Source organism: Gopherus evgoodei, chromosome 2 (assembly GCF_007399415.2).
Source record: "Gopherus evgoodei ecotype Sinaloan lineage chromosome 2, rGopEvg1_v1.p, whole genome shotgun sequence".
In the NCBI taxonomy this organism is placed as follows: domain Eukaryota; kingdom Metazoa; phylum Chordata; order Testudines; family Testudinidae; genus Gopherus; species Gopherus evgoodei.
In genome coordinates this window covers 220615078-220640441 of record NC_044323.1, presented here as the reverse complement: position 1 = coordinate 220640441, position 25364 = coordinate 220615078, and the positions used below count along the sequence as shown (strand labels likewise).

Genomic DNA, 25364 nt, shown 5'->3' with positions numbered 1-25364 from the left:
TTGCCTCTAACTTTGTGTGCAGTCTATTTAGTGTAGTAGGCACAGTTCTTTCCCTAGCAGCATGCATGTGGCTCCCATTGATTGCAGTGGGATTATGAACAAGTATCTAAAGGCACAATTTGGCTTGGCCCCGTGTTTTCTTCTAGCTGGCTTTGCAGCAGTTAATTTTTTTTTTAAAAAGCTATTCTCAGAGCTGTGCTGCGAGTCTCATGTTTCTATATGAGGGGAAGGGATTATGTTGATTTTCAGTATTGCAAAAGGCATGGAGGGAAAAGTGAGAAGGCTTTCCTGGGCACTTCTTTGGATCTCCCTTTCAAAAGGCAGTGAAGATCCCAAGAGCTCTCCCTTGTCTGGCACGCCTATCAGAAAAGGGCTACGGTTGTTCTTTTGACTTGCAACTACATTAGTTGTAAGATTTCTGTGTTGTGGTGCTTTAGGGAACTGAAAAAATAACTAGGAGTACTTATGGCACCTTAGAGACTAACAAATTTATTTGAGCATAAGCTTTTGTGGGCTAAAACCCACTTCATCAGATGCCTGCAGTGGAAAATACAGTAGGAAGATTATATACATAGTACATGAAAAGATGGGGGTTGCATTACCAATTCTAATGAGACAATTCAGTTGAAGTGGGCTATTATCAACAGGAGGAAAAAATCAGTTTTGTAGTGGTGATCAGGGTGGCCCATTTCAAAAAGTTGACAAGAAGGTGTGAGTAACAGTAGGGGGAAATTAGTTTTTAGTTTTTATAGTGACCCATCCACTCCCAGTCTTTACTCAGGCCTAATTTGATGATGTCCAGTTTGCAGATTAATTCCAGTTCTGCAGTTTCTCTTTGGAGTCTATTTCTGAAGTTTTTTTGTTGAAGAATTTACACTTTTAAGTCTTTTACTGAGTGTCCAGGGAGGTTGAAGTGTTCTCCGACTGTTTTTTGAAAGTTATAATTCTTGATGTCTGATTTGTGTCCATTTATTCTTTTGTGTAGAGACTGTCCGGTTTGGTCAATGTCCATGGCAGAGGGGCATTGCTAGGGAACTGAATAATTTCAAACTCCTGAGGCCATTTTTGTGGACATAGAAGCCTGGTAGTTGTAATGGAGAAGAGGGTGCTGCTTCTTGTGGCTGACATGTGTCAGGAGAAGAAATGTAGGTTCATCATTTTGAGCTGGTAATCTTTGTTTGCACAGGGATTTAATTACTCACTGCATTCTTTTCCCCATTCAGCCCTCTAGCATCTGGTCACAGTTTGACTCAGTAGTTTACTAAATTGTTGTTTATCTAGTCCGTGTGGGTTAATGTATAATGTGTCACCTGCATGGGATGTGGGTGAAAGGCAGCACTGGCATTTTATGTAATTATTGAGGGTCACACAATCAGTGATATGTAGGCCAACCTTCACGTTATCCAATTCTTTAAGTGAAAATGGCTTTTCAGATTTAAAAAAAAATCCCCCAGTCCCAACATATATAGTGACATTTTATGCATAGACTATAACCTGTAGCAATTTTGCAGGATAGTGCCATTAAACCTAAATTTGATTTAAGTCATCTAAGCTGCTTCATTTCTTCACTTTTTTTTATCATTTTAATATTTTCAAGTTTTTTGTATCCATGAATAATTTAAACTAGGGTCCAACATAACCCCCTCGAGCCTTTGGCATTTGAAAGGACTATGTATGTGCAACTTGCTACAAGTTTGTATGGGCAGACCTCAACAACTTTTGATAATGTGAGACACTGCAACCTACGAATAGTCACAGCCCAAGCCAAAATCAAAGGAAATTGGCTTGTACAGAAAGCTACATTTCTGATCTTCTAGTACCAGGTAATCAGTGGTATGAGTACTACATTTTGTAAAGTCAGTCCTGTGTACTTATCAAATGTTACACAAACTATTGTGAGCTTATCTTCTCATGGTTTGCACCCCAGCTCATACCTAGCTTGGTAACTATATCAAGAGCACCACTGACCATTCCTTTTTCTGTCCATAAATTTGTTTTTAGCATAACTCTGCTACCAGTGCCAAGATACAGCTTAGCTTCTAGTCCTAGTGCTACATCATAGCCTCCTATAGCACTGGCTGCATTATTGTGTTTTGCAGGTATTCAAGCAATCAGAGTCTCCAGAGATTGCAGTATTTCAAGGGTAAATCCATCTGAGGAAATAGTCTGTTCTCATTCAAAAATCTAGTGACTGTTTCCACAGAAAGATTAGACTTCCCCCACTGCATTAGTTTTGGCCAGTCTTCTGATATGCTTTCACCCAAGCTCAAACTATCCAAGATTGTTCTAAATACTTGTGGGGCCATACCTTGCTGTTCATGAGGTAAGGAAAGAAAGAAGCATTTTCAAAATTTCTAAAAAGTTACTCGATACTTGATCCTATGAATTGTCTCTGAGAGCACCCCCATAGAATGGACCATCAGGAAATAATGTCTACTGCTCAAAATCTCCACACAAATAAACAAACATTTCTCCAAATGATTTGGTTGACATCTGTGGCATTGCTTGTCTGTATCTCACATCTTTTTTTTTTTTTAGCATTCATCAGCCTACCATACTCATTTCATCAATGATAATAAAATTATAATTTTCCAAACTGTTTTATAACTTTTGAGGTGATTCACTGTCTAGCTCTTAAATTTTTATTGATCCTAGCATGCAGAGCAGAATGATTAGTGGCTTCAGAAACATTTACAGCTGCAGCACCAGTTGATACAATCAGTAAAACTCTTTCAGACTCAAATTCACTGTTCAAAGTGGAAGTAATAGATTTGATCGCAGTGCTTTTACTGCTCCCAGCTTTCCCTTTGATTATGACTTTTTTTGTCTCATTGGTTATATTACTATAATATACTATAATATTTGCTACTGTAGTAAATCTAAAATCTGTTCTTTTGTGCAGAAAAAAAATCACATTTGGCATTTCATATTGTTGAACATTATCATTTGTTTTTGCTGTAGGTACAAAAATCAAAGGTCACCTGAATTGTTGTAATCTGTAAGTGGTGCTCCAGTCATGACTGAGATCTATATACCATGCATTTCAGTTTCAGCATGTCCAGCTAGTCCGTTTGGTCCCACATCAGAAACAACCAGCCATTCATGAAGAAAAGGATTTTCCTCAACAGCAACTATATTTATCCTTGACTACTGGAATTTCTAACAACTGGAACTCTTGCTAAACTTTTGTCTTGAAATTATCTTTCCATGTAGTGAATCTGTTTGCCGTTTCCTCTAAGTTTCACCACAGTATCTTCAAAACGACTTACTGCCAATAATAATCATTCTGCTCTGTATTTTCACTTGGTTTAACGCACAAAAAATCTAACATCATCAAGTGTTCCTTCATTTAACCCAGCTTTGTCTTTTTTTAATATTTTGAGAACAATTTTCTTGCATTTGGTTGGATTATTTTCCAAATCTGGATTCTGTAGATAAAATTCTCGGCTTTCTGTGTGGATTGCTAGTGACTGTTCTGACTGAACATTAACTGATTCAAATGTCCTGCTGTAATGAAACAACGGCCAGCCCACTGAAATGTTACTTGGGCTAAGTAGTCTCGTTGCTAGCAAGTTTTTAGTGGGGGAAATTGTACTGCAGTTTTTGCAATATCACCATCCATTACATCATTACTTAGAACATTTCCAAACAATTGCTTTAGGGCTCTTGACCTGAGCTCCCCTTTTACTCATATTTAGTTATGTATTTGAATATAGCATCAGTGAACAGGATGCACTGTGTATTAGTGTTGTCTTGTCAATAATGTTCATATACAAATCTATTGTGCCAGTTCACCAAAGAATCATTTCTTGGAGTTTTACGTTGCCACTTGCCTTCAGTCTTGACCAGGTATCTTGTAAGTGAAAGGGGAACTTACAATATAACTCTTCATTACTGTTTTTTTCTTATAGATAGGCATGCCATTAGCAACAATTATAAGCTATATGTAAACTTTTTCATGGCATTTTATTTCCCAATAGTATCACTTACATGCATGCATGACAGCTTCTGGAATGTCAACATGAGGATGCATTGTCATCAGTGTTGCTCAAATATTTTGCTATCATTGACCACTGTTCTTAGTCAGCACTATCAAGCAGAGAAACATTGAGTGCTTCATTGAGCCACAAAACACCAAAGATATGGGGACTTCTAGTCTTGAAAGTTGGTGTGATACAAGATTCCTTAACAATGATTTATTTGTAAAGAAGTCAGGCTGATCTTGGAAGAACTGTAAAAAAATGGATATTTGTTAAGAAGTTTTGAAATCCTTCTGTTTGATATATTTTCTGGCGTTGCTAAGTGTTCTGTTTCTGGATCTACCATTAAATATCGTTCAGGCCAGCGCAAGTCAGCTGCACTTAACATGAAGAACAGTGTCAGATGTCCCAAAAAATTGCACCATGTGCAAGAGCTCACTGCAAAGTGTGTGCCAGTAGGTGTCAATACCCCACAAAGAGCAATTGTAAAATATTTGTTTTTTTCCACTTGGGGGCTCCGCTTTCAGTCTTCTTTGTTTTGTTTATGTATGTTTAGACTGTTCAATCTATTCTCTTTTACTCACACTGTTCCCTGCTGAAGTGTGGTCCATCTCTTTCAAACATCAAATATTTGAAATATTGGATTGACAATCTTAACTCTGGGTGAACATAAATCCACAGCAGTTGTAGTAAATGGTGTTATAAATGCCAAAGCAAAGTATCCAGTAATCTTAAATTTATTGACAGGATCTATGGAGTCATCTGGCCATGGTATCTGCTCATTATTTATTGGCTCTGTTTACCAAAAGAGCATCCAAAGTTTCTCTGTGCTTCTAATTTTGATACATTTTGAAGAAGGTAGATGATCAAATGCATCACTGTCTTCAGGGAGTTGCAATAAATTATGCTCTATGGGTTCTAAATCTCTGTCAAAAATATTATTTCTCTACATACAAAAGAGCCTTTCTTACTCTTTGCAAATTAACATGGAAGTCAATGTTTACATCTACTGAATCCAATGACCGGGGTGTGGGCGATCACTCCTAGTGGTTGGTGCCAGAGTAACTCCTAGCTGTTGGAGCTAAGGGTCAAAACTGAAGACAGTATCAAGTACCAAGCCCCTGGTGCATGGCCAGAGGTCAGAGCTGGAAATCGGTGTCAGATGCCTGGAGCAGGGCAGGACAGCAGTAACTTGGAGTAGACTGGAGTCTGGGATAGGAGGACAAGAACCAAGAATAGTAGGGGTAGCGGGAACGAGGAGCAGGCAGGAATGCAGAGCTCAGGAGTCAGGTAAGCGGGAGGGGTTATGTAGTAGCACCAGCCAGGGATTCCTTTAGTTGCTCAGACAACTTCCTGTTGTTGCTTCCTGGTTTATATAGAGTCCCTCAGCCAATCGGGGTGATGGATGTTTCTACTGATCAGGAGCTTTGAGGGTCGCGCCCTCTGCAAGCTAACTCTTCTTTGGACCTCTCCCTGCTTACTCAGGTGAGCTGCTGGGTTGTGGTTGTGGCCTTGGTGCTGCCTGGGGATCTGTGGGACCAACTCCAAGGCCCATGATCCTTCATATTGATTTTGGAATGAAAACATGCATGAACCAAAAACAGAGGGAGATAAAGCAGGCTGCCTTCTAAGGCAGAGACGCACATCTCACACCATCTTGATCTAATCTGGCTCTTACCAGACTGACTCTGCACCCTTTCCTGCAGAGACCCCTATCTAGCAAGCAGGACAAGGTAAGTACCCTCCCCTTCCCCCGCCACACACTCTGAAAGCAAGAGCTTGCAGTTCCAACACTGTCCTCAATAACTGTACACCAATAGTACTAGGTGCACTCTGGCAATCAGCAGTTCTTCAACCAAAGTTAGATTACTTTGTTCAGGAGGCTGTAGTCTGAGATCCATGTTATTTTTCGTAGGAAAAATATTACTTTACTTTCTCAATTGATTATAAATGTCATATAAATGCCTATATATCTCTTGCAACAGTTGTGATATTTGTACTATGTTAGAGGTTTTTGATGCTGATCAGAGAGAGACCAATCAGTACCAACAACTTGTTGATTTGGTCTATGACACTGCCTGTCCATTTGCAATCATAATCAGTGCACTGGTGAGATGTCCATGGTTCACTATTTAACTGTTATGCTTTCTGGATGGCTCTGAGCATCCTTGGCAAACTTTAAAAAAAATACAATGTATTCATAACAGACTCTTAACAATTGAGCCACACAGACTCTGTCCTGGCAGCAACATGAATTATATAGCAGTGTAACAATAATCCCCCCACAAAGTTAGCACCGGAGCACCAGGCTCTCACATCAGCAGAGTGTTTGTAAGTAGATCTCAGGGAGCCAAAGGTGCTGTGGCTGACACACTGAAGAATAAGGTGCAAGAGACTAATTTAAAGAAGCCCCCTTCTACATCAATGTACACTTCCTCTACCTTCTCGGGGTGTAAGTTGCTTGTCCAATATTTTTACTTGATTTTCAATATATGAGTTTTAAATATAACCGCCTTCTGCATCAGGGCCTGATCCTGCAAACCTCTATGAACATAAGGAGTACAGCTGACCGGAGAAATCTTAATGGAACCATATTTTGTTAAATTCAAAACACTCAGATAATCAGGCTGATTTAACTGGAATTTCATTTCAGAGGAAAACTGGAAAAAACTTCTGATCATGTTGAAATGTTGCATTTCAACATTGTTGGAACAAAATGACTCAATTACTTTCTTTTTAATTTTTATAATATACATATTTTAATATATAATACAAAATAAAATAAAAAATGAAAAGAAATGTTTTGATTGACTTGAAACAATTTCCCCCCTTGCATTTCCCTTCATGGAAAACTTTAAAATTTTCAGGTTTTGGAACAAGGCCAAATCTCAAAATCCTTCACAAAACAGAACTTCTGTCCTGGGCAGAGTTCTAATTACTAGTCCCATTTAAAGTAACAGGGAACCCATATGAATAAAACTGTTTAGATTTTCTAGGACTGACCCCTTTGTATTCAGTGTACTTTCAAAAATGAATAACAGTATTATAATAAAAAAAGTGCCATGAATTATTTAAGAAGATATTGTCAAGATGGAGATGCAGGAAATGTGGCCCTGATCCAGCAAGTCTTATAGCCATGCTTTGCTTTATGATAAAATAGTAACACTGAGGTCACTGAGACCACTCATGAGCATTAAGGTAAATGTGTAAAGGCTTTTGCCAGGATCAGTGCCTTAAAAAAGACTTAAAATATGGTCCCACTACTCCATAGAACTCTGGAAAAAAATAACCAATCTCCCAAATTAGGGCACTTAGATTGGACAGAAAAATTACCTCTCTCCCACCAACAGAGTGGCAGAGAGGTAATTTGAATTCTTTGTGATCAGAAGTATACGAGACTCTCTTCATTTCTGCTTGTCTGATCCCTTTTAGTGAGCACACGGTACTGTAATATATAAGAAGTCTACTTTCTGTTAAGAGAAATCTTCGGTTTCAGTTCCTTTCCTGCTTACAGGAATGGAGAAAATAGGTAGAACCAGGGCCTTGTAAAGTTTGAGACCTCAAGCAGCAACTTGTCATGGAAGTTGCTTAGGATATGTGGGGCCCAAAGCAATCACTTGTTATCTTTGTTCTTAAGGCCTTCTTCTTCTGTCTTGCTGCTGGAGATGGGACTGGGGGAAGAGTATCATGCTATGACCTTTCCCTCCCTCCAATCCTACTAAGGGAACAGCAGGCTGTGGGTTGATGAGGATATGCAAGGCCCCCAAGCAGTATTTGTCTTGCTTGATCTCAAGGCAAGCCTTGAAGAGTGGAATTACAGAAAAATTTATTTGTGTGCACCCATAAACCATAATAAACCTGGTAATTCTAATTTTAGGCCTTGACAGGGACTTTAAATGTACCTGTTAAAAATACCAGTGTTCAGAGCAGATGCCTTATAGAGTATTTCCTCCACTGACTCAAGAGCTATAGACTTGATCTTTTATCTCCCTCTTTGTCTCCTGGCAGGTCTTTGTTTGTATTGGCCCTGAAGTCGAATATGACGATATAAATATATACCATTTTGTACAATGGGGCAAAAGTAAGGATGGGCAAATGTATTTAGCAAGACCTTGAGTCTACTCAAACATCCTAGGTTCAAAATTAGGAATCAAACACAAACCTCTTTTGTTTCCATTCTGTTTTGAGTTGGCAACATTCCAATTCCTTTCTGCTGCTGAGAGGCAGCTGTTATTCTCCAGAGTCGAGCCTTGCTAGCAGCTCAGATACTTCTACAATCCTGGGCAAGAAAGAGGAAAAGGAGGTCAATGGAGCTGTGGAATACTGAGTGCTCTTGAAAACTTTGTCACTTATTTAGGTACCTAACTATGGATATGGAGGGAGGGGCTAACTTTGAGCGCTTGCTTTTTAACATGTTGGAACTAGGTCTTTGTGCATGGTCCAGTACTACTGATTACTTTTTTCCAATTGAGCTCCTTCAGTAAAAAGTCAATGTCTCTAGCAGTCTTTCCCCCTGGTTTGAATCCTATCTTTCATATAAAGACTTCATACCTTCTTGAAGTGCTTCCATTTCAATCTTCTCTTTTCCAAATGTCTTCCCCCTTTGGTGCATATCTCGTTTACATCTGCAACCTTGGCTGACACTCCTATGCATATGAAACCCAAGTTTACATCTAACTGAATCACCTTCTTTTCCCATTATTCTGTTACCCAATTTACATGTGCAATTATGGTAATTGTGCATGCAAAGTAGGTGCACAATTATGCAGAGACTTTATAAATTTGTCCTTTTCCTGTGACGCTGCTTGCACTATGAGTGACATGGCTCTTACTTTGTCTGATGGCTGTTGGTGCTGTAGAGTGACAGTTCACTGTACTATTAAATACACTGTAACATCTACCAATAAGATAGCTCTATTTTTTTTTGGATAAACTTTCTCAAATCTACTGTTAGTTTCTGAAAAACTTGCAGTTTTGTTTAAGTTTGTTTTTCTGAAAGAAGAGGTGTCAATTTGATGTTGATTCCATTTTGGATAATATGTGTGTGTATATATATAATAACCCACTGTTTAAAGGCCACATCCTACTCCGATTGACAATGGTGAGAGTCTTTCCATTGACTTCAGAGGGAATTGAATAAGCCCTAAATGCTGTTTTGTTCTTTCTTGCTTTTTATGTATTGTGAATGAGCAGGACTTCATCAATAAAATAATTTAGGGCCGAATCCTGTGTTACTGAAGCCAATGGCAAATTATTAATTGATTTGAATTATGCAGGACTAGGCTTTTAATGCAGAAGCTGCTTAGTTTAGTTCACAAATGGGATAATTTGCCAGGGAAGTAAGAAAAGTTATATGCATTGAAAAAGGGAGAAGGACTTGCTAATATTAGTGGCTGTAGCTCAAGTGGACTCATTATACATATTCATCTTTCTCCTAATGTGAAAAAAATGCATTGTTGATTGAGTTATAGTTGCTTCTGGGTATCTTAGGTTACATTTACATTACACACCACTGGTGGTAAGCTGTGTCCACAATATGGTGTGCAGAAACATGTGTCAGTGAAAGGCTCTGGAGGAGGGGAGGCAGTGGGGAAAGGCTTCAGCAGCTACTTGCTGCCAGAGCCTTTCATTGTGGTGAGGAAAGACTTGGCAAAGGGGAGGCAGCGGGGAAAGGCCCTGCTGCAGGGAAAGGCTCCAGCAGCAGGAGCTAGCAGAACCTTTCCCTGCTTCCGGATTCTATCTCTGTGGTGGGGAAAGGGCTCCAGCACCATAGAGCTGCCAGAGTCTTTTCCCCCTACCAGTGTTTGCGTCATGGAGAGGAAATGCCCCAGCCATGGAGAGCTGGCAGAGCCTTCCTTTGCTCCCCCCACCGGAGTCTTTCCCTGCCACAGAGAGAGGTTCCATAGTGGGGAGCTGCTCAAGTACCCAAGCCTTTCCTCACTTTCCTCACTGCCTTCTCCCTGCCAGAGCCTTTCCCTCCTGCCGGAGTCTTTTCCTGCAGAGGGGAAAGACTCCAGAAGTGGGAAGGCAGTGGGACACTACACTATTAAAAATACTAGGTAGACGGGTGGTAGGCTTGGGCAAGTAGAGAGCATGTACAGTATGTACTCACAAACATACTCACACCCTTCAGGTGTGGCTTTACTCTACTTACCTAAACCAGGCCTCACTAGCTACACTGCTATTTATGTCCATGCTAAGGGGCTATGCAGGTACGTACTCTACATGGTAGTAAAGAAGCGTGCAGTGTAGATGTACCTTTAAAGTTGTGCCCTAAACTTGTGCAGAATACGTAATTTGTGATCAAAATGAAATGTACCTGAATACAGGATTTTGAAAAATTGATATTAAATGGTCACTGTCAAAGTTGGTAGAAGTGAAATCTGACCTAGTCTTTTTATTATATATCTTAGCAAAGTCCACATATATTGCCATGGATTCCCTTACCCTGCATGTTGCACTATTTTATCTCTGTCACCATACTCTTATTCCAAAGCTGCATATTCGGTTGCTTGCAGTACTGTAGTCTTTTTAATCACCAAGTTTATCAGGGCTGGATAGTGCCCCTTTGATTTATGGAACCCAGAAAGTTACAGTATTTCTAAAAAGAATTTAACTAGCAATTTAAAGTTTAAAATATTTATTTACAGAGCATGTGGTTTTCATTAAAAAATGTTTAAACAGAAAATGCATAACTGGCAATAGAAGGTAAAGAATGTAAAATATACTTGCAATATACAGGCAATTGATGGTAAAAAAAACTGTAACTCAGAGCTAGACTGTGCCACATTTACTCACATAGGGTTCTGCACATGGCAAGCGGTCCTACTGAAACCAGTCAGACTACTCATGGTGTAAGGTACCATTTAGCAAGAGTGAGTGTGGTGGAATCTGGCCTGTTGGGGTGCTGGCCAGGGCTCAAGCCTTTCCACCACGGCGGGGAGCCACACCAGCGCACTGCTCACTGCTGATGTTTGAGGAATTAGTCTGGCCATGGGAGCCTTTCCTGGTGGCCCTGGCGGTAACTGGAATAAACACCATAAGCCCAGGCCCTGGGTCAGGGTGGGCAACAATGAGTCAGGTACTCAGGCCCTCAGGCAGGGCTAAGCAACCACAGTACAATAGAAATAAACCCAGCCCCTGGGTCAGGGCGGGGCAACAGTGAGTCAGGTGCTCAGGCCCTCAGGCAGGGCTGAGCAACAACAGTAGGCCCAAGCCTCCAAGGCCTGGGAGAGGGGGAGACTGCCACCCACGAGTTGGGTGGCAGGGGGGACACAGGCCCTCCCACTCCACTGCGTCCCAGCTCAAGGCCCTAGCAGCAGCAGAAGACCCACTGCTGAATCAGTGGGGATCCTAGCTGCAACACACTGACATGGGCTCTGGTAGTGTTGCAGCCACACTAGGGTCAGCTGCCCCCGGGCTACTTCCGCACTCCCCCTCGGGGAGTACCTGAGTCATGGTGGTGTCCTCCGGGGGATCCAGCACCATGGGTTCTTCGCGGCAGTGGGCGAGCGGCAGATCCGGCAACTCCTCCGGGTAGCGGGCGCTGGGCAGGTCCAGCACCTCCTCTGAGTAGCGGGCGCTGGGCAGGTCTGGCACCTCCTCTGGGAAGCGGGCACTGGGCAGGTCCGGCAAGTCCTGGTAGCCACCTTGGGCCACGGGGGTTTCTCAGTCGCGGACTAGGCTGAAGGTGTCTGGCCTCCTTGGAGGCTGGGGCCTTACTGAGCTCTGAGGGTGAGCCTTTATATTTCCGGGTTGCCACCTGACCCTCTGAGGGGCGGGCTTAGAGCTCCCTAGCTCCGCCCACTCTGGCCTCCGGATGGGCTCTTCCCTCTCCGGGATGGAAGGGAGTCACACCGTCTCACTACGTGGCCCTAGAAGCTTAAAGCACCATTTGTAATACAGGATTTTTGTCCACAGTCTGAAAGAGTAGGTTTTATGACAGACAACCCTGGATTTGCACAGACAACAGCTTTGGTCTCTCAAATCTCACTCTTCCCATTCAGCTTATGCCCAACATCCTACTTGCAGAAAGAATGGTTACTTATATTACAGCAAATATGTTTTTCCTAGATGTTCTGTCCTCGTGGATCCCATTCTTGGTGTTGTTGTAATAACTGGGCCTCTAAATTTATTTTAATTGTGATCTTAACTATAAAAAGTATGTGAAAGCTCATAAGATATTACAATAAAGTATAATCACAAATGTTGATGGGAAAAGGTACAAAAAGGAGACAAACTGAATTAGTCTAAATGAAAATACTAATATGGTTTAAGGACTATGTTAAAATGCTTGGTAAAAACAGAAAATGTAGAATCAGAAATTAATAAATCAAGTTTAGTTTGTTGAACATTAGGCTTAATTGGTGGACAAAAACATCACTTCCTCTTTGATTCCTTAAAAGAGACGTTGGGAGTAAAATAATGAAGAGCAGGTGGAGGCTCCTGGAGTGAGCTTCACTGGCATGGCTGCCATCCCCACCATCTCTTGAGACCCCAGCCCTTGGTTCTTATCTTGACCAGACCAGTCCAGTCCAGAGAGAGGGATGCAAATAACATTGTCCCCTTTGCCAATTCTAGCTGAATCCCAGACACCACCTGGGATGAAATGGGATCAGACATTCACAATAAGAGCAACAACAGCTCCAGCTCATCTCAACTAACACCTTCTCTTTTACCCCAAAGGACAGTTATTTAATCTTTGATACCAATACCATCTAAGACAGTGGTTCTCAAACTTAGGCCACTGCTTGTTCAGGGAAAGTCCCTGGTGGGCTGGGCCAGTTTGTTTACCTGCTGCATCCACAGGTTCTGCCGATCACAGCTCCCACTGGCTGCGGTTCACCGCTCCAGGCCAATGGGGGCTGCAGGACTGTCAAATCCGGGGTGTGTGTGTGTGTGTGTGTATTCAGTCCATGCCTCCTTGAAAAAAAAAGGCGGAGGTACCAAGTGCTGGAAGCAAGTGGAGTGGTAAAGATCCTTACAGATTATCCAAAACTCTTGACCACAAAGTCAGACTTGCTGCCCTTGGTTAGGTCCAGGATGGGATGTCACCAATGAGGAAGTAGAACCTTTCCTCTCATATCAGGGTCTCTTCCTAAAGGATTCTAGCCAGTCTCTGATGATAGAAGTAGGAAGAGGATTATTTCTGCCTTGAGGTCATCTGCACTTTGAATTTGTTTACTATTCTATGATGGGATATAAAGGCTAGAGATCAGAGGGTTGCTCTTGAATTCTTTAATATGTAATTCTTCATTTGTCTTTGAACTAAATGTTGTATCTTTCAAAAAGTAGTTCTTTTGTTGTTATGAACCTCTTTTGATTCAAACCAGATGCAATCAACCAAGATGCTCTTCTCATTATAATCCACAAAGTCATTGACCTTGCAAGATGTATCTGCAGCATGAAGTGACATTTTTAGTGCTGTCTTGGAGACTAAGGGCTTGGCTACACTGGAGAGTTACAGCATTGGTGGTGTCTTTACAGCGCTGCAACTCACTCACCGTCCACACTTGCCAGGCACATACAGTGCTGTAGCTCCCTGGCTACAGCGCTGGCTGTACTCCACCTCGGCCTGGGGAATAATGACTGCAGTGCTGGTGATGCAGCGCTGCTCCGCCAATGTGGCCACCAAAAGCACTGTTATTGGCCTCCAGAGTTATTCGGAGGTATCCCAGAATGCCTGTTCAGCCACTCTGCTCATCAGTTCGAACTCTACTTTCCTGGCCTCAGGTGACCCACCCTTTAAATGCCCCGAGAATTTTAAAAATCCCCTTCCTGTTTGCTCAACCAGGTTTGAAGTGCAATCAGTGAAGCTTTCCAGGTGACCATGCCTCCACGTGCCAAACGAGCCCCAGCATGGAGCAATGGCAAGTTGCTGGACCTCATCAGTGTTTGGGGGAAGGAAGCTGTGCAGCTCCAGCTGTGCTCCAGCCGTAGGAATTACGATAGCTATAGGCAGATATCAAGGGCCATGTTGGAAAGGGGCCATGACCGGGAAGCGCTGCAGCGCAGTGTTAAAGTGAAGGAGCTGCGGAGTGCCTATTGCAAAGCCCGCGAGGGAAACCGCCGCTCCGGCGCTGCCCCCACGACCTGCCATTTTTACAAAGAGCTGGACGCGATACTTGAGGGTGACCCCACCGCCAATCCGACGACCACGATGGACACTTCAGAGCAGGGGGGGAGGAAGAGGGAGGGAGGAGGAAACCGAGAGTGAGGGTACTGGAGTAGGAGGAGACACCCCGGAGTCCCTGGAGGCATGCAGCTAGGAGCTCTTCTCAAGCCAGGAGGAAGGTAGCCAGTCGCAGCAGCTGGTACTTGCTTGAAGACAAACAGAGGAGCGGGTTCCCGGTAAGCAGCTTTTATTTTTAGGATGGAAATTTTTCGGGAGAAGAGGGAGGATTCTGCATGCATGCATGCCTAGATGTGGAATAGTGCATTGATGTGGTCTGTCACGTCTCGGTAATCGACCTCGGTAATCTCTTCAAAAGTTTCAGCCAGAGCGTGGGCAATGCGCTTGCTCAAGTTTATTGGGAGAGCCACTGTGGTCCTTGTCCCAGTCAGGCTAATGTGTCCACGCCACTGTGCCACGAGGGGTGGGGGGACCATTGCAAGACACAGGCAAGCTGCATAGGGGCCAGGGCGAAATCCACATTGCTGTAGAAGACCCTCCCGCTCTTCCCAGGTGACCCGCAGCAGCGAGATATTTTCCAGGATCAACTCCTGTGGAAAATATTGGGAGAGTGTTCAGTGTAGGTGCCCCCTGCAGCTGTTTGCTTTCCCCAATGCACAGAAACCCCAGTACAGCCCTGAAGCATTCATTCCCCCTTCCCAGGTGACCTGCAGCAGCGAGATATCTTCCAAGATCAACTCCTGTGGAAAATGTTGGAAGAGTGTTCAGTGTAGGTGCCCTCTGCAGCTGTTTGCTTTCCCCAACACACAGAAACCCCGAGGACAGTACAGCCCTGAAACAATCAGTCCCACTTACTCACCATTTCAGGGCTCCTGTGGATTATGTGCGCTCTCTTTGGTATGGGAAAATTATGCTATTGTGAAGACTGTGAACTCCTTCACTGTGTGGGAATAGCTGTCTGATATAAACAATGCTGCCTGTTAAGTGTTGCCTTTTTCGCCTTTCCACAAGCAACCTTGAGGTCTCGGCTGCCCATGTTATCAACAGCTCAAAGACTTCAAAACTTCTGGAAGAAGCCACGAAAAAGCAAAGAAGACAGGCTGCAAGCAGTTATGGATCACTCTGTCACAGAGAATCAAAAACTGTAGGACTGGAGGGAAAGGGAAAGCAGGATCCGCCAGAAAATTGCAGCGGCCAGGAAGAAAAGCACAAAGCAGCTGATAAACATCCTGGCGTGCCAAGCGGACTCTATCCAGGTGCTCATAGCCATGCAGGCAGAGCGCTAACACGCCACCCCCACCCCCCGTCCCAAAGCTCTTTCCCTTGTGCCCCAATGTCAGCTCACAACTCCCTTCCCCAGCATCCAGGTTCTTACCACCACCAGCTGCCTCCAACACCTGTAGGTTCACCAACCAGCCCTGAGAACTATGACCCTTACCCTCGGCACTCAACCCCCACCACCATGCAGTATAGGCATCCTGAAGTGCTGCAGTCATTGCACAGCACGCCAGACAGGACATATTCAAACCTGTGACTGTACAGTTCCCCACTCCACCCCCCCCACCCTTTTAGGTTCCCAAAATGTTGTGTGTCTGTCAATAAAATTATTTTCTTTTCAATAAATGAATTCTTGGCTTTGAAAACAGTCTTTATTATTGCAGAAAGTCAAAGATACCTTAGCCCAGGAAAGAAACAGGCACTGCAAATCAGCTTAGGAAACACAGATTCCTACTAACATTGTAACCACTGCACTTCACTCCCGTGCAAGGCACCAAACATTACTGTTGGTTTTCAGCCTCAAATTCCTCCCTCAAGGCATCCCTAATCTTTGCAGCCCTGTGCTGGGCGTCTCTAGTAGCCCTGCTCTCTGGCTGTGCAAATTCAGCCTCCAGGCATTGAACCTCAGAGGTCCATGCCTGACTGAATCTTTCACCCTTCCCTTCACAAATATTATGGAGGGTACAGCACACGGATATAACCGCGGGGATGCTGCTTTCCCCCAAGTCTAGCTTCCCATACAGAAATTGCCAGCGCCCCTTTAAACGGCCAAAAGCACACTCTACAGTCATTTGGCACCAGCTCAGCCTGTAGCTGAACCAGTCCTTGCTCCCGTCAAGCTTCCCTGTATACGGTTTCATGAGCCAAGGCATTAACGGGTAAGGAGGGTCTCCAAGGATCACAATGGGCATTTCGACATCCCCTACTGTGATCTTCTGGTCTGGGAAAAAAGTCCCTGCCTGCAGCTTCCTGAACAGCCCAGTGTTCCGAAAGATGCATACATCATGCACTTTTCCAGGCCAGCTTGTGTTAATGTCAATGAAATGCCCACGGTGATCCACAAGTGCCTGGAGAACCATAGAGAAATACCCCTTCCAATTAACATACTCAGATGCTAGGTGGGGTGGTGCCAGAATAGGAATATGCGTCCCATCTATCACCCCTCCACAGTCGGAGAAACCCATTTGTGCAAAGCCGTCCACAATGTCCTGCATGTTCCCCAGAGTCATGGTTCTTCTTAGCAGGATGCGATTAATGGCCCTGCAAACTTGCATCAACACAATTCCAACGGTTGACTTTCCCACTACAAACTGGTTCCTGACCGATCAGTAGCTGTCTTGAGTTGCCAGCTTCCAGATTGCAGTAGCCACCCGCTTCTCCACCAGCAGGGCAGCTCTCAATCTCGTGTCCTTGCGCCGCAGGGTGGGGGCGAGCTCCTCACACAGTCTCATGAAGGTGGCTTTTCTCATCTGAAAGTTCTGCAGCCACTGCTTGTCATCCCAGACTTCCATGACGATGTGATCCCACCACTCAGTGCTTGTTTCCTGAGCCCAAAAGCAGCATTCCATGGTGCTGAGCATTTCTGTGAATGCCAGAAGCAATTTAGTGTCATACACGTCAGGCGACTCGCTATCATCGTCAGACTCCTCATCACTTTGGATCTTAAGGAATAGTTCAACTGCCAAACGTGATGTGCTGGCGAGACTCGTCAACATACTCCTCAGCAGTTCGGGCTCCATTTCCCACAGAAATCGCACTGCACAGAAACCCTTGAGAGAGTCAAGATGGCGCCAAACATGGACGGAAACACAGGGATTGCTGGGATGTGAAGTGATGTATCACGGGGTATTGGGACAGGAAGCAGAATGACCTACACCCTCCGCCTCCTTCCCACAACACACGGCGCCAAAATGGGATGAGGTGCTCTGTGGGATAGCTGCCCATAATGCTGCACTCCCAACACCGCTGCAAATGCTGCAAAGGTGGCCACACTCAAGCACTTTCCCTACACAGCTGTACAAAGACAGCTGTAACTCCCAGCGCTGCACACCTGCAAGTGTAGCCAAACCCTAATATTCCTCTTTAGATTCTAAAAAACATTAAAATCTCTCTCAGGGATAGTGCATTGGCTGTCAAAGTCTGTTAATTGACATTTCTGACCTGTAGAGTATCTGGATCATTTTGGGAGAAAAATATATTCTTCAGTCTTTTTGGATCTTTGTACTTTGGGGTCCATTTGGTAAACTTTGTCTGGACTTTTCATTTGCTGCCTATACAACTAAGAAATGAAGAAGGAGATGGAGGAGTATAAAAATAGTCAAAATGCCTGAAAGGGTGTTTCATATCTGCAGTCCATCATTTTAGATGTTGCATCGATGGAAGCTGGCATCTGTCAAGATCCTTGATGGTATCTATAATACCCTCATTAATGGGCATTATATGCTTTTTCTTGTATCACCTCTAGTGGAATCTCCATGGTATTGGCCATCCACTTTAGGAGGTCTTGGAAAATTTTGAAGTTGTCCATCACAGATGGAGTTGATGGAACAACAGCTTCATCTGGTGATGAAAAAAAGGTCATATGTGTCACTGGGTCTTGTTATTCAAAATTGCCTGTGTCCTCACTGTGGATTTCATGATCCTCGGTGCAAGCAACCTCGTGTTGTGATAGCTGAACTGTTTTGTGTGAGGTTCCAATTTTGCAAAAGATTAACTTCTAGAATGACCCACACCCTATCATGTTGAGAAATGAGAATGAGGTGTCCAAGCTGGCCAGTATGGCCAGAATTTCATCCCATATGAAGGTATGTGGTGCCAAGGAGGAGGCATCCATGGATTTGAGATTTGACTGACTTGTTTCTCATATGATGAGAGATGGAAGGGGATATCGCTCCTTTTTCATGAACCTCCTCCTTAGTTGGATCAGGTGATAAATTAGCAGTTCCTGGAGAAAGACTTCTGTTGGACATACACAATTATGAATAGTAAAACTCCTTTCTAGGAGGTGCTTTTTCCCCATGGAGTGGTAGGAAGTTAGGATGAGTCAAAAGTACTCAATGAGAATAAGTCAGTACCAATGAAGAGTGATGTGATGACATTGTCATAGTTGGTATCCTAGGTGCTAGTACTGTTCCGAATTTAGAAACTGCAGAAAGGGGCAAAAATCTCCAGTAAAGGAAACTGAGGCTCAGGAGAGACCCTTGGATGAGGTCAAAGGTAGTGGGACAGATGGAATCACAGAGTGTAAATTAGCCTCTGATGTTTGGGGAAAAACTCTTATTGAGGCAGAAATGGCATGTGGTGCAGACGTAGCTGCAGTAATCATGTTGGCATCCAAAACTTTAAGAGTGAATAGGTTGTTCTTTGACAATACCCAGAAGAGAGATCAGAGCTAAGCTCCAGACTTTGAATGGTGCTCTTTCCTCACATGGACAGCAGGGATTGCTGACTGATCTAAGGGAATCTGCACCACAGTTTTAGAGGCCTTTCTCTGTGGTTTCTTTGATCCCAGGGAACTTGGGTAACCTCTCAGCTAGCTGGTGCCCTTCTGACTGTGTTTTCAAAGAGTGAATAGTACTCTCAGAAGCAGGAAGAGTTTGAGTCACATGCTCCCTTCATAGACTTCCCCAGCAAAAACCACTTGAACCATACCTCTGGGCAAAGACACTGGGGAAAGGACTTGAAAACTGTGTACTCCCTGGGGATATGTCCTTCCCCTAAACAAAGCAAATAAGCAAACAATCTTTTGATGTGGCCATCATTCAGCAGTATAGCTACATCACTAGACAGGCAGGTTACCAGGGGACTTCAAGTCAGCTATTCCAGTGGCAGTTTGGCACCGGACCACACAGAAATTAAATTAATTACACTCCTGGTGGAGGAGCGGGAGGTGTATGCGTGTGTGTGTTGTTTTTTATCAATGGGCTAACGAGTAGAAATAAGGCAATAATAACAACTACAACTAAGAAAATTAACAATTAAGTAACAATGACACAGGAAGTAAGAGGGATATGGAGGTTGTTCCATCTCACAGTAGGAAGGAATGCAGTGGCTTTTGGCTCTGTGGCACTTTATAGACTAACAGACGTTTTGGAGCATGAGCTTTCGTGGGTGAATACCCACTTCGTCAGATGCTTGTTATCTCATGACATGCATGAGATGACATTCATGAAGATGATGGAGTGGGTATTCACCCACAAAAGCTCATGCTCCAAAACGTCTGTTAGTCTATAAGGTGCCACAGGACTCTTTGCTGCTTTTACAGATCCAGACTAACACGGCTACCCCTCTGATAAGTGGCTTTTGTGTCATTTCCACCCCTTACGCCATGGGGGTGGGGCGAGCAGTGCATGTGCAAGGCCTCAATGGATACTGCTGGCTAAAGATTCCAGTCTCACACGCGTAGGGGCACATGTGCACCAAGAGTGGGCTCCATATGAAGAGATACTCAAAGAAGAAGTTGTAACCAATCACAGCACAAAACAAAAATCCAACTGCCGTCCTGACATCATCAGATTCCACACACTGCTCTCAACATATTCTACGAGCAGCTGTTCTCATGCTTGCGCGCTCTCTGTTGCTACAACAACCCACATTCTCTCCATTGCTAAAAGCCCTGGATGATCAATTTTTTTTCCGCTTCCTCCCCCAAGAAATGCTTCAACGGGGTGTGTTTTCAAAAAATAAATCAATGTAAGCTGTCCACTAGGAATATGCACAGGTTACATTCATGGAGTGTTTGAAACCTAATTGTCCATTCATGCAAGATATATCATACCCACACATGTGACTATTAGGACCCAGCATATATCCCTATATTTCTGAACCTGCCAGCACCTCTCCAAATACAAACCAGTGCCTGTCGCTGAACGATGAAGGAAAAAATATTTGGTAAGGAAACAGATTTTCAGCTTCAGCAGTATATATCTGTTCAGGAGTTGTGATAGACATTAGAAAAATATGCTAATAACACGGCAAAAATACCTTGTTTGCAATTTATATGAAAGCAACAGTATGCAAGATGCTTCATAGATAAAATAAGAAAATAAATCCTTAGATCAGAAGAGTTTATAATCTGAGGGCCAGATTGTGCCTGGGATGCTCCAGTGAGGCACTAGGTGCTGGGAGGATGCAAATAGTCGCCCCTCTTTCACCTTTATATAAAGGCCAGGTATAATCACCATCACTACACACGCTGAGTGCAGGAACTGCACCACTAGGGCACAAGACTCAGCAAAGCAGATAGGAGAGGGATGGGAAGTTGCCAGGACCATGCAACAGAGCTGGCCAGGTACATGGGGTGGGGAAAGTATGCTTCACCTCTTGGGTCAGACTCACTGATCTTCTCTTGAAGTCAGTGGGACTATTTGTGAGAATAAATTCTATTCACATGGGTAAGGGTCTCTAGAGGATCAGACTCTTGGTCTCAATCACAGAATGGCTGTTAGTTTAATGTTAGTGTATTCTCTGCAAAAATAGCTCAACTGCCCAGGAATGAAATATGCTAAACTGTGTAATTTAGTTACCTTGGTAACATCTGTAAGAAGCTATCAGTGCTAAAATGCTTTTTTTCCCTTGGTTCTTTGACGGTAATTCATATTTATATTTACATATAAAAAGTGTGTTTATAGCCATACCTCTGATCATTCTCCCCCTAGACATAGATTTTTATTCCTAAGGAGAAAGATAAAAAGTGTATAGCTGTATTATTTACTGTAGGCATTTGACTGTATACAAGAGACAAGAGTTTACTATATAGGAATTGAGTCATTTGTAGGTGCCGCTAAAATTACGTTGATAATACTTGTATCAATGTTTTAATGTCAGTGCTTAAGTACAATTGTTAATTCTCAGGCATTTTTCAGTAGTTAAGTAATAAAGAGCTGTTTAAATTTAATACATTTTTCTGTCCTCTGTTACCAGTTACCAGTTATATATATGTGTTAACCAAGGAGTTTCTCAATCTTCCTTTGTTTGGACTTTCCATAAATAAAGTTACAATTCTTTTTTTCCAGCTTATTTTTGAGCATAAGACCTTTTGAGAAGAGTTGTAAATATTGTTCTTTATCTAAAATAATGTGTTTCTTGGATTAGGCACTGTACTAGAAGATATATGGACTCCTGTTCCAATAGTGCAATAAAACAGCCTGTATATTTCTACAGTTGCAAGTAGAGTTTTCAGCATTTCATTTGATTATGCACGGTAGGGATGTGTCTGGTCAAAGGCTAGCATGTATAGTATATTTCTTTAATAGGTATAGACCTTTATCAGGGATCAACTCCTGTTTGCTGTACTTATTCCAGTGGTCCCAGTGAAGCCTTGGATTTGGCCCAGATATTAATTTATAGGTGGTTCCAATATACGTATATTGAATTGGTGACTAGAAGATATAATATGTCCATCTAACAGTTTTGTACTCGTGACTTTTATATTTCCTATGTTCATTTATTGTTTATAAAATAAACGAACACCTAGTACAGGATTTGTAAATTTGCTATTGCAGCTGTTGCTTGTAAAGTATTCTGTTATGTGGAAAGATGTTTCCTTAAACTAAAGCAGTGGTGGGCAACCTGTGGCCTGTGGGCTGCGTGTGTCCCATCAAGGTAATCTGATTGCAGGCCACAAGACATTTTGCTGACATTGACTGTCCACAGGCACTGCCCCCTGCAGCTCCCAGTGAGTGTGGTTCTCTGTTCCGGGCCAATGGAAGCTGTGGGAAGTGGTGCCTGGACGCGAATGGGCCACAGGGATGTGCTGGTCACCGCTTCCAGATTTCATTGTGGGATACCAGATTTCATGGTCTGTGATGTGTTTTTCATGGCCGTGAATTTGGTAGGGCCCTAGTTATTGATAAACAGTCTTGTGGAACCTGGGGAAGAGTGTGCACCATTAGCAAGCCAGAGAAAGTGACTATACAAAAATGGTGTTGAATGCATCCAGTAAGCATACTGAGGCCAGATTCTGCCACCTTTTCCTACATTGCGTAGTACATTGCTGTTCAAGGAACCCTGTTGATTCCAATGGGACTGTTCATGGAATAAGGCATTGAAAGCACAGGTGACAGAATCTGGCTCTGAAAGGTTAGAGAAAAATATAATTTTAATTTCAGTTATAACAGTCTTAGAAGTTACTTGTAACAACAACATACAAAAATTTCAGATGAAAATCTGACTTTCTCTTAGTTTTTTATTGTAATTTTATTATTTCAATTATGATTGATGTATAGTTTGAGAACAACTGAGACATGGTCTTTGTACCGGGAATCAACTTTCCCAGCATAATGTCTGATGCTAGCAATGAATGCACAAAGCCAGGGAACTAAGGAATTTTTATGTTACACTACTTAGGACAGATTTTTTTTAAATGGCCATTTCTGACTATTTAAACATTTAGTCTGTAGTAAAATATCTTCCATCTCCTTGAAAACTGAGAGCCAGATTCTGCCCCCTCACCACCTGCAACAACACTGACTTAAAAAAATGTAATGTTACAGTGATGGACTTGGCTATAAGAGCCTAAATGGATGGACAAGGGCAGAATTTGCTCCTAAAAGCCAGTGTGACACTAGTTTTTGTGTGCACAATTGCACTAGTTTGACAGCCCAGATCTTTCCCCCAACTTTGACTATAATTCCATAGATTTATTTCCCAAGCTTAATTTTACTTGAAGACTATTGTGTTTTATTGCAAAAAATGCATTAGATGTTAGACATCATTCAGTTTTAATTTTGCTATGCAAAACATTGTGAAGCTATAAATTCTGTTTGATTGGGTACAGAGTTAACAATGGTGGCAGGTTACTGAAAATATGTATTTTTTAATAGATGATTCAGCTGCAGAGAGTTTTAATGGCAATGAGGCCGTGGGACACAGTTCCAATGCTTCAGGTGGAATACACTGCAGGGAGATGGCAGAAACCAACAGTAATGGCAAAACAGATCTGGAGCAGGATGAGCAGCCTCTGAACCTGAGTGACAGTCCCCTCTCTGCTCAGCTGACTTCAGAATACAGACTAGATGATCACAACAGTAATGGAAAGAACAAATACAAGAACCTCCTAATTTCTGATCTCAAGATGGAAAGAGAGGCAAGAGAAAATGGAAGCAAGGTAAGATGCTCCCACATTCTCCAGATATAAAATGTATAGCTTAGAAAAGGAAAAGATTTACAAGATACACCCAAAGGTTATTGCCAGTTGACCATTTAATGAAATTTGTGCAATATGTGTCGCATTGTTACTTAGATCCTGAAGACCAACTTGCATGCACCAGTTTATATATACAGTATATACATATGTCATGTTTAGACACTGACAAAAGTTAGTGTGGTTTCCTTTCAAGAACAGATGTTATAAGGTGTTTTACAATTTTTATAAACTATCTAAGCTATCCATCTGAAATAGTCTTAGAAGGCCATCCTATCGCATGTACTGTATGTCCATAGAATGAATCGGTTTAAATGTACAGTGTTTATGCCCCTGTGGATCATTACATGGAAATCACCAACATATGAAAAGAACTGGATTTGGTTCCTTCCTGATTGTTTGTGTACTATGCAGCCACCCAACTTGAATTAAAACTGACAAGTTGCTCTATGAAGCTGGAATTCCCTGAGGTCTTTTCTCTGTAGTCTCCATGTATGGGCAGGAGAAAAGTAAGGTGGTTATGTTGTGGATAAAGACAGATCCTGCATGTTAGATACCTAGCCTGCTAGGAAGGAATTTGTCATGAATGTGCATTCTAAGGAAGATGAAAAGATGGTCTATTTAATATAAATTTTCCGTTGGTTTGCTCTGCTCCTATTGGTGACACGTCCTGCTTTTTATCTGACACTCTCAATTGGATTAGCACCTTCTAAAATTCAATTACTGCTATTGTAATACTGGATCAAAATGCTATTAATGCTGGTCACCAGCCTTCAGTAAAAGGCTATACATTAGCCTGGCAATAGGTATACTTTGAACTCCTCTACATTTTCTTGCAGGGCTTTGTAATGGGAGTGATGTGGAAAAAGCTTTTTCTAGATATGTTCAGAGATGTGCCATAGTTAGTGCTGTCCAGAAGACAACAATTCTGTTTCACTGTAACTTCTGAGGTTTTGAAATTTGTGGTTCTTCTTCGAGTGCTTTCTTATATCGATTCCAATTAGGTGTGCGTGCGGTGCGTGCGCAATCGTCAGAAGATTTTTACCCTAGCAACACTTGGTGCGTCGGCTGAGGCGCCCCCTGGAGTGGCTCCCTTATGGCGCCGGATATATGCCCCTGCCCACCCAGTGCCCCCTCAGTTCCTTCTCACCGCCCGTGATGGTCATTGGAACTGTGGAGCGTGGCTTAGCTGATCTCCACTTCCCTAGCTCTTAGCTTGTTTATGCCTGTAGATAGTTGTTATGGAGTAGTTGTTAGCAGTTTCTAGTTGTAGTTAATAGTAGTTATTGTCTTTAGTGTACATAGTAATTGGAGTTAAGGGGTTTCTCCCCTTCCCTCCTCCCTGGTACCTGGACTTATGCCTAGGTCTCCGGGTTTCAAATCGTGCTTGGCCTGCCTTAAGCCGGTGCCTACGGGAGACTCCCACGACTCCGGTTTGAAGTGCCTGGGGGAATCCCATCAATCAGATAAGTGCTGCAATTTTAAGGCATTCAAGCCTCGGACCAAAAAGGAGCGGGACTTTTGCTTGAAGCAGCTCCTCAGGGAAGCAGCACTTAGCTTGATGTCCTTGTCCCTGAGCTGAGACCCAGCGCCGTTGGTCTGAAACGTGCCTCCAGCACTGGAAACAACAATTTTGCGACCCGGCACTGGCAAAGACTCCCACACCGGACGTCTCCGACACCGCTACCAGCAAGGCACAGCTCGCTGTCTCTGGGACCCAAGAAGCAACACAAGCTGCCTGCTGCACCTGTACAGTTGCTGGCAACGCCTGTGCCCACCTCGGAGCATCATCCTGTGCTGAACCACCCCGCGAAGACTCCAACTCTGGCAC

General features: G+C 43.1%; 1 protein-coding gene across 4 annotated transcripts in view; it reads left to right on the top strand.

Annotated features, from left to right (window-relative positions):
• The window catches only part of NOL4 (nucleolar protein 4), a 273762-nt gene that overhangs the window by 134025 nt on the left and 114373 nt on the right, over positions 1-25364 (top strand). For all 4 annotated transcript variants that reach the window (XM_030553010.1, XM_030553009.1, XM_030553011.1 and 1 more), the window contains one exon: positions 23214-23497. In XM_030553010.1, coding sequence (XP_030408870.1) covers positions 23214-23497 — 284 coding nt within the window. The remainder of the gene's footprint in view (positions 1-23213; positions 23498-25364) is intronic.